Genomic DNA, 7,399 nt, shown 5'->3' with positions numbered 1-7,399 from the left:
AAGGTAAAGGTGTATGTAAAAGTCATGCCCACTAAATGCTTAGCAAAGATATATGTAAGCAAAGATAATATCATACATAAAATATTAATAATGTGTCGAGGTCTCGCTTGACAATCTCTAACTTAATCAAAAATTAAGTGTCTATTATAAACATTTAGACTTGTGAGACCAACAGACTAATCTGATGTATTTAAAGTTGGAACAACGAGGTATTTAATTTGATTGAGTCACAAAAGTTCCAGGGGTAATGGAAAGGATTACTAAATCATCTAACAGCTGATGCTTGTTTAATGACAGCATTTCAGCAAATAAAAGAGAGGGACAACTAATATGATGTTTCACTTTAAACTATACATAAGAATGGCCACATGGCAAGACATACTAGTATTGGAAAGAATTATCTGGTACAATCATCAAATTGGAGGTAAGACACCAAATGACAACTGTGACATAGAATGAAGTTCCACCTTTGGCAGCTTTTTGAAACCTCATGAGTGATAAGTTATATCTTTTGCTTGCCAGGGCACGACTGCTTAGAAATTCCCAGACAAGTAAAATACACTGCTCAAATGCTTAAATGCTTAAAGCACACATGTAAGGAAAGCATTGGGTAAAAGCACAAATAAAATATAGCAAATCACCTTTATTAACAAGTCATTTTTATTTCCCTGCCCCCACATTAAAAGTTGATTTTTTAGTTGTTGAAAAATGAAACTGAAAATGAAAAGCTAAAATACAAAATTGTTTAAAATATAAACTATTATTATCTGGAAAGAGCATGGCCCACTCTGAAAGAACTGTACTCTTAATTTGAAGATGCAACACAGTAAAAAGTTAGACGCAATTCCAATTACCTCTGCACTACCAGTTCTGGTTAGCAAGTGTTTCTGGAATAACAAGAATTTCATTCTCAAAGTTTAACAAATTTCTGAATTAGACTTTGGAATCAGATACAGACTTGCTGAGGTAAAGGCTTCTTTCTGAAGTACTCACTGTCTTAGTAACATTCTGCTTAAATTACAACACTACTGGACAACCAAGCTAATCTGTTTTCACCAGAACAGATAAGGAGCCGTCAAAAGTCAGGAAGAGTCCAAAGGCAGTGGTAAGGAATGGCTGCCTCCTTTTAGCTCCTGCCTAGTGATATCTGTAAGTTTTTCCAGTCCAAACTGTAGAGGACAGCCCTCCAAGAGATTAAGAGGTGGCTCTTCTACAGCACTGTCTTCAGAGAGAGCTCACTGGTACACAGGGGAGACACCAGAAGATTTAAGTGGTCTGTGAGTTTGGCTTTGAGCCCCACGTGACCAAGAAGCACAAGCTCAGCACTCTGCACAGCAGAATAAAGGAATAAAATCAAACACGCAGGCCTGTCCAAGCATACAGACACAACTACTCCTTCTAACGTCAGGTGGCCTAAGACTTGGAACAAGACTGTAATACACATTCAGAAGGCAATCAGAGAAAGCTGTACGTTTAACTCTGATCTCTGTTTGACTGCACATCCTGAAACACGTCAGCACTGGCAAGCCAGTTGACAGTAAAAGTTTGATAGGAATAGGAGTTTAAAAAAAATTCAGTACTCCACTTGGAATCCCAAGTACATAACCCAAGTGTCGCCAGCTTCCCACCCACCCTTGGAGCCAGTGATTAAAGCTGTCTCATTATCCTTCTCCTATACCCTACCCATCTCCTATGCCTCAGTTCCAGGATATCCACCAACCAAAACATATAAAATATTTCATATTCCCAGAACTGCAGGATTATAAAAATATTTGACATTTCAAACTTCAACCAAAGTTGCTTTAATAAGTTACATGTCAGATGTTTCACTTCCCAGAGCAGAAAACAGAAAATTCAATAATCAAAATGGCTACAAGTTGACATAAAATATTGTGAATCTGTTTGGCACAGACAGGCCTGCTGTCTTTGCTAAAGAGCAGATCTGTTGACATTGAACACTTTAACACAGTGATCAGCTCCACAACTTGCAAGCTGCAACCACTCGCTGCTGTTCTGATCATTATGTCCAGCTCTGCCTGCATGATGTCTCCAACATAAACGTTTCACAGCAAGAGCATGACTTTGGCTGCAACAAAAAGAAATCCATACATAACTGCAAAATGTCAAACACAGCTGGGCATGTGACTGTAAACATCAACATTCATATAATTAGTACTCTTCAGTTAACACTACCAACTGAGGAAAAACTGATTTGTGACAACCAGCAGGTATTAAATTCTTAAAATAAGTAGGGCCATTAACACTAATGACATTTTATCCTCTCGCTCATCAATAATTCAAACAGCTATTGATTTCCAGTTTTACCACATTAAGCTACAGGTCTAGCATCTCAGTTACTGAGATATGACAGATTTTTGGCTTTTAGCCTACAATTTCCTGTTATCTGGTATCCCTTCCCAATTCACTTCACACACATACAGGCCAAAGTCACCATCAACTTTCATTTCTGTTACTATCAATGTCAGTATGTGACAGAAGAATCTAGGAGAGTGCTTCAAGTGAAACATTCAAAGTCTTTCTACAGAGTCTCTCTAGCTGTCACTGCAGCAGCACCGCACAGATCTTGTCATTCCTTTGGTTTCTGGTAGAAGCTGCTCTTGAAAGCTTGCTGTCATCCACTCCAAAATGTTTTGCTGATGTATATAGACAGGGATTCTTTCCTCCGTCTCTTCAGTGTTTTCTATCATCTTATTTTATGACTTTTTTATTTTTATTTCTTTTTAAGTAGGGCCAACAAAGAGAAATATTTCTCAAAGCATTTGCATAGCATGAAGTATTTATTTTGGGGTTTAACCCCCTCTTGTTTTTTGTTCACATTCATGGGTGAGTTTTTTAATACATCTAAATAACCAATAATTTTTTTTCCGAGTTTCGCTTTAAGGTATCTTTAGACTTTCAGGGATCAAAGGATAACAATTTTGGTATACAAATAAACCGGTTTCATATAATTTTATATATTACAAGAACATAACTCCAGTACTATTAGTCTCAAGAATAATATTTCATTGCTCCTAACTTACTTCAAAAGACATACCTGTTACCTATCTCAACACATGTGGTCCAGTCAGCTACTGCCAGTTCTTGTCCACTTTGCTTCCATGTGTACAAGACAATCTTCCCATTCTCTAAGCCTACTGCAACAATATATCTATCAAGAGAATAAATGCATTAGTTAACAGAAATTACAGTATGCAGCTCAGCAAGGCCTAGTTCTAATGCAGGATAGAAAGTAGCAGCACTCAAGTACTGTTTCGCACCTTGCCCTTCAAATCAGTATTTACTTTTCCACGAAAATTAATACATCACAATTTAAATCAAAGCCACTTCATTACAAAAAACCAGCAAAGCAGAAACCTGCAAAATATATTTGGTTAGGAAAAAGTAAGGAGCTTATTACAACATCAGATCAGTCAATACTGTTGGAAAAATTAATGCATTTCAGGTGTGTTCATGCCTTCCTCCCTCCCGCTCCCACTTCCTTTTTTTATTGTTACACTGTTTGGAGAAGTCACTATACAGCTGAAAAGGTGGCTAGGAAGGAAAAAAAAAGTAGAGGTCATTCAGTTAAAGAATGGTTGAAATAATTGACAGGTAGATTTCAGGAGCTGTTTAGCCACAGAACATCAGTTGACTATGAAAATATTAATTTCTAATTAAATACAAAATGACACTACAGAAAAACAGCAATACCTTCCATCAGGAGTAAGCACATGGCTGATACTAACAGCAGTTACAGAATCCCCAGCATCTAGTACTGTTGAACAAGGCTTGACTAAATCCAGCATATTCCCTTCAGTATTCACAGATAAATCACACTGGCCCCAGATAACGACCTGTAAGAAAACAGAGTCATCTAGGAATTTTCACTTTGAACTTCTTGTAAATGCACTTATAAAACATAAGGAATAACTTAACTAAAGGAATTCTAGGACATAGAACAAAGTAGATGACCCTGAAAATAGTAAAAAATCTCTATCTACAAAGATTCGTCTTTGTAGACAGTCTGTCTGATATCATTAAAGTTACCGACAACAAAAACAGATTCTGTTATGAAAGTTGAAGAAAAACTTGAGACCCATAGAATTATGCGACATATGCTTGTCTTACTGCACGAAAGAAGAAGGGAGAAAGTCCAACTGGCAGCCCACAGTCTTGTATATATATATATATTCAAGCACTTTATTTAGCTTATGAAAGTATCACTGATTTCTGCGCTAAAACACACAATAAGACTTTTGTGTATTTATAGAAAAAGGTCTCATTAGAACAAAGCATTTGCTAATCTAAAATACATTAAAATAATTCTGGGCTTTCCAAACCTTTAATATTAATTACCTTTTTGTCCCGACTACCAGTAATAAAATACTTGCTATCTGGTGTCCAATCACAAGACCAAATGATTCGACTGTGAACAGCTGTATTTTTGTCTGTGTATGCACAGCAAGCAAAGACTGCTCCTGGAATAAAACATACAGAGAAAAACGCTTGCTTCAACTACTTCACATATTACAAGTAATTGTTACTCTTACCTAACTCTATGTAAGAACTGCAGGAATACTTGGATATTATTCCATTCCTCTTTAAAGCAACTGGGAATACTTAGGACCATATGGGTACTTTTTGCAACACTTACTACTACTAGTGATAACGAGCAACTGTTCAAGACAGTATCAGTCAGCCCTTATAGCCCTAAAACAGTAGGAACAGTTCAATCTTTTACATACATTTCTGTTTCAGAAGAATTTAAGTCCAAGTATAACACCTTCAGGTTATTTCTATCAAGTTTTTTGTAAGAACACTGACTTCAGAAGTTTTTGAATAGTGCAACATTTACCGTGTGTTCACATATTCCCAGTAATTTCACCACAGTTCTTATTTACCAGTAAAGCCCCAAGAGCTGAAATTATAATGGTCTAATTGTAAAGATTCATGTGTTCCCAAAGAGACAGGCTGCCATTTCAGCATGTATACAATGAAGAACTAAATCTGATCAGCAGATCATTAAATGGAACTGCTTTTCCTAAGTAGGAAAGGTTGCCATTTTGGAGCACAGACTTTGAATAAGCACTTCTGGGGATGCCAATACCAGCACTTTTTCTTTACACTGATAATGATGTTATTTGTAGACAGAAGGGTTATTGATGAAGAGATGAAAAGAGGATTTCCTCTACTTGCTGTGAGTATTCATGATCCTTATTCTGAAACATTTTGTAACTACTGTGGACAATATGCCAGGCTTTAGAATAGAAGTGTGAATAGAACAGAAATTCAAGCCAGGATACAACTGGACACTGTCTGAAGGGGCCAAAACTCACTGCCAAGTCTCTAGGAACATTCTATAGAGCACAGCAGTGTTTATATGCTATTAAGCCAACAGAGCAACGATAATCATTTTCAGCACAAGCATCTGGTCTAGGATTCCATTAAAGTGTTCAACAGCAATCTCCTCATGATTTTGCAAGGCTCAAAGTCTTAATGAGAGGGTCAACTGAATCCTTACTATCAGCATTTTTTCCAGACAGAGACAGTCCTAGTTAAATTAATCAATTGTGTAGGATTATCAGAAAGCCACACCAAAGACAGAGATTAATCCTGTCAAGAGTCTCAAAGTGCCATGCCCAGCAAACAGGGACAAGGCAGCTCTATGCAGGATACGGCTGTAGCAACGAACCCTCCAGCTATGCCTGCACAGAACACCGCGATGAAGGCTTTTCTTGACAGAATGCCAATTGGAAGTTCAGGCATTACACGCCACCTTGTATACTTGATTTCAATAAGACAAACATACAATCACATGCAGAAGGCAGAATAGTAGACTTCACTACATCCATCAATTAAACAGCATTTAAAGCCTGATTATATTCTTCTCTGCATTTTAATTTAATTTCTAGCTTTCCATACATTATTAATTGCATTTCTTAAAACCACAAGAGTCTACAACAATTAATTCTTCAAAGTTGTAAGGAAAATGTCCATTAAAATATTACATCAATTCTCTTTCAAATATTCTGCAGTCAAAAATATTGAACAAACTGCAAAGTCTTCAAATGTGTATATCCACTTTGCATATCTTACCTGACTCGGAGGAGTCTTCTTTCCTCCACAGTGACCAATTCCTGTCTCTAGAAACTGCTAGTAAAAATCTGTCATTAGGAGAAAATGCCAGCTGAGTAACAGTCAGATTGTGAAAAGACAAACTCTGCAGTTTTTTCCAAGAAGTAGTGCTCCACAAAATAATTGCTGCATGTTCTTTTTTGGAAGCCTGTATAGATGGGAAAAAAATATCAGTGAGAATTAATGAAAGCAAATATAAAAATCACACATTTCAAAATACCAAGATGTTAGGGGGCTTGTTTTAAGGCTTGCAATCAAGTAAGATCCAGCTTTCCTCTGGGAATTTTCAAGATTGTTTCACTATTTTTTACTAATGTTGACAATATATCAGCGAGAAAATATTTCAGACCTATATTTGTTAGAATTTATCTTATTAGTATCTTCAAATGAATCATACATAATTTAGGAATAATTTATTTGCATTCACTCTCACCTCTGCAAGGCAACTGCCACCTATAAAAAATCTTTCACATTTATGTAAAAGAACAGAATTCAGCCCAAACTGAATTCTGATTCCTGCTCTGTCAGCCCTAGAAATCTGGTGGGCACTTTTCACTAGATGGTGCTAGAATCTTTTCTTACCTTACATGCTGAAGCAATTACAGTGTTTGAATTATTGCAAGCAACACAAAATATTTCATATCCATGTCCATATCTGAAATACATGTGAAAAGATATTTAACGCATCATAGTAATTTTCAGTATTACATTCCAAATAATTCCTAATAATGTTCAGCATTCAGTTTAAACATCTGCATAAATTCTTTCAGAATTAGAAACTGACTACAGAAAAATCTCTCCAGCCCATTCCATAGTCCTGCAGAAGCTACACTAATGATTAACAAAGCAAACTAAAGCAGCATTTAGTGTATCCTTATTTTCTTGAAAAACAATTTTAACACTACCAATAAAAATCAGAAGCCATACATTTGAATACCACTGAAGAAATATACCAGAAACACCCAGTCAGTTCTGTGAAATACTGAAAGATTTTTGAACCAAAGGACGAGAATCATGTTGGAAAAGGAAAACACAATGATGAAAGTAGTACTGCACGGCTTACTCTTAACTTGCGACTAGCAGGAATTTTATCATAATGTTTAACTTTAAAGCATGTTCCTGGAGACTATTTTGTAGTGGAAACCACTGAAAGTCAATTTTCTAAAACTAAAAAATATTTATTCCATCAAAAGTGTAAATTTCCTGAAATTCCATGAAGGAAAAATAACCTGTGGAACAAGTCATGAAACAAGTCCTCGGTTGT

The 7,399-nt window shown here is 36.2% G+C and overlaps 1 protein-coding gene across 2 annotated transcripts in view; it reads right to left on the bottom strand.

The window, feature by feature from the left end:
- Positions 1–1,771: 1,771 nt before the first annotated feature.
- The window catches only part of ELP2 (elongator acetyltransferase complex subunit 2), a 37,915-nt gene continuing 32,287 nt past the window's right edge, over positions 1,772–7,399 (bottom strand). For both annotated transcript variants that reach the window (XM_027740799.2, XM_039387511.1), the window contains exons 17-22: positions 6,718–6,790; positions 6,097–6,283; positions 4,357–4,478; positions 3,712–3,854; positions 3,056–3,169; positions 1,772–2,086 (exon numbers count right to left, since the gene is read on the bottom strand). In XM_027740799.2, the coding sequence (XP_027596600.2) occupies positions 1,930–2,086; positions 3,056–3,169; positions 3,712–3,854; positions 4,357–4,478; positions 6,097–6,283; positions 6,718–6,790 (796 nt within the window). In that variant the 3' untranslated portion in view covers positions 1,772–1,929. The remainder of the gene's footprint in view (positions 2,087–3,055; positions 3,170–3,711; positions 3,855–4,356; positions 4,479–6,096; positions 6,284–6,717; positions 6,791–7,399) is intronic.

This window comes from Pipra filicauda, unplaced genomic scaffold, assembly GCF_003945595.2.
Source record: "Pipra filicauda isolate LSUMZ 115617 unplaced genomic scaffold, ASM394559v2 scaffold56_size3634133_pilon, whole genome shotgun sequence".
NCBI classification, from domain to species: domain Eukaryota; kingdom Metazoa; phylum Chordata; class Aves; order Passeriformes; family Pipridae; genus Pipra; species Pipra filicauda.
Note: the sequence above shows the minus strand (reverse complement) of the source record. Positions and strands in the feature narration are given on the sequence as shown.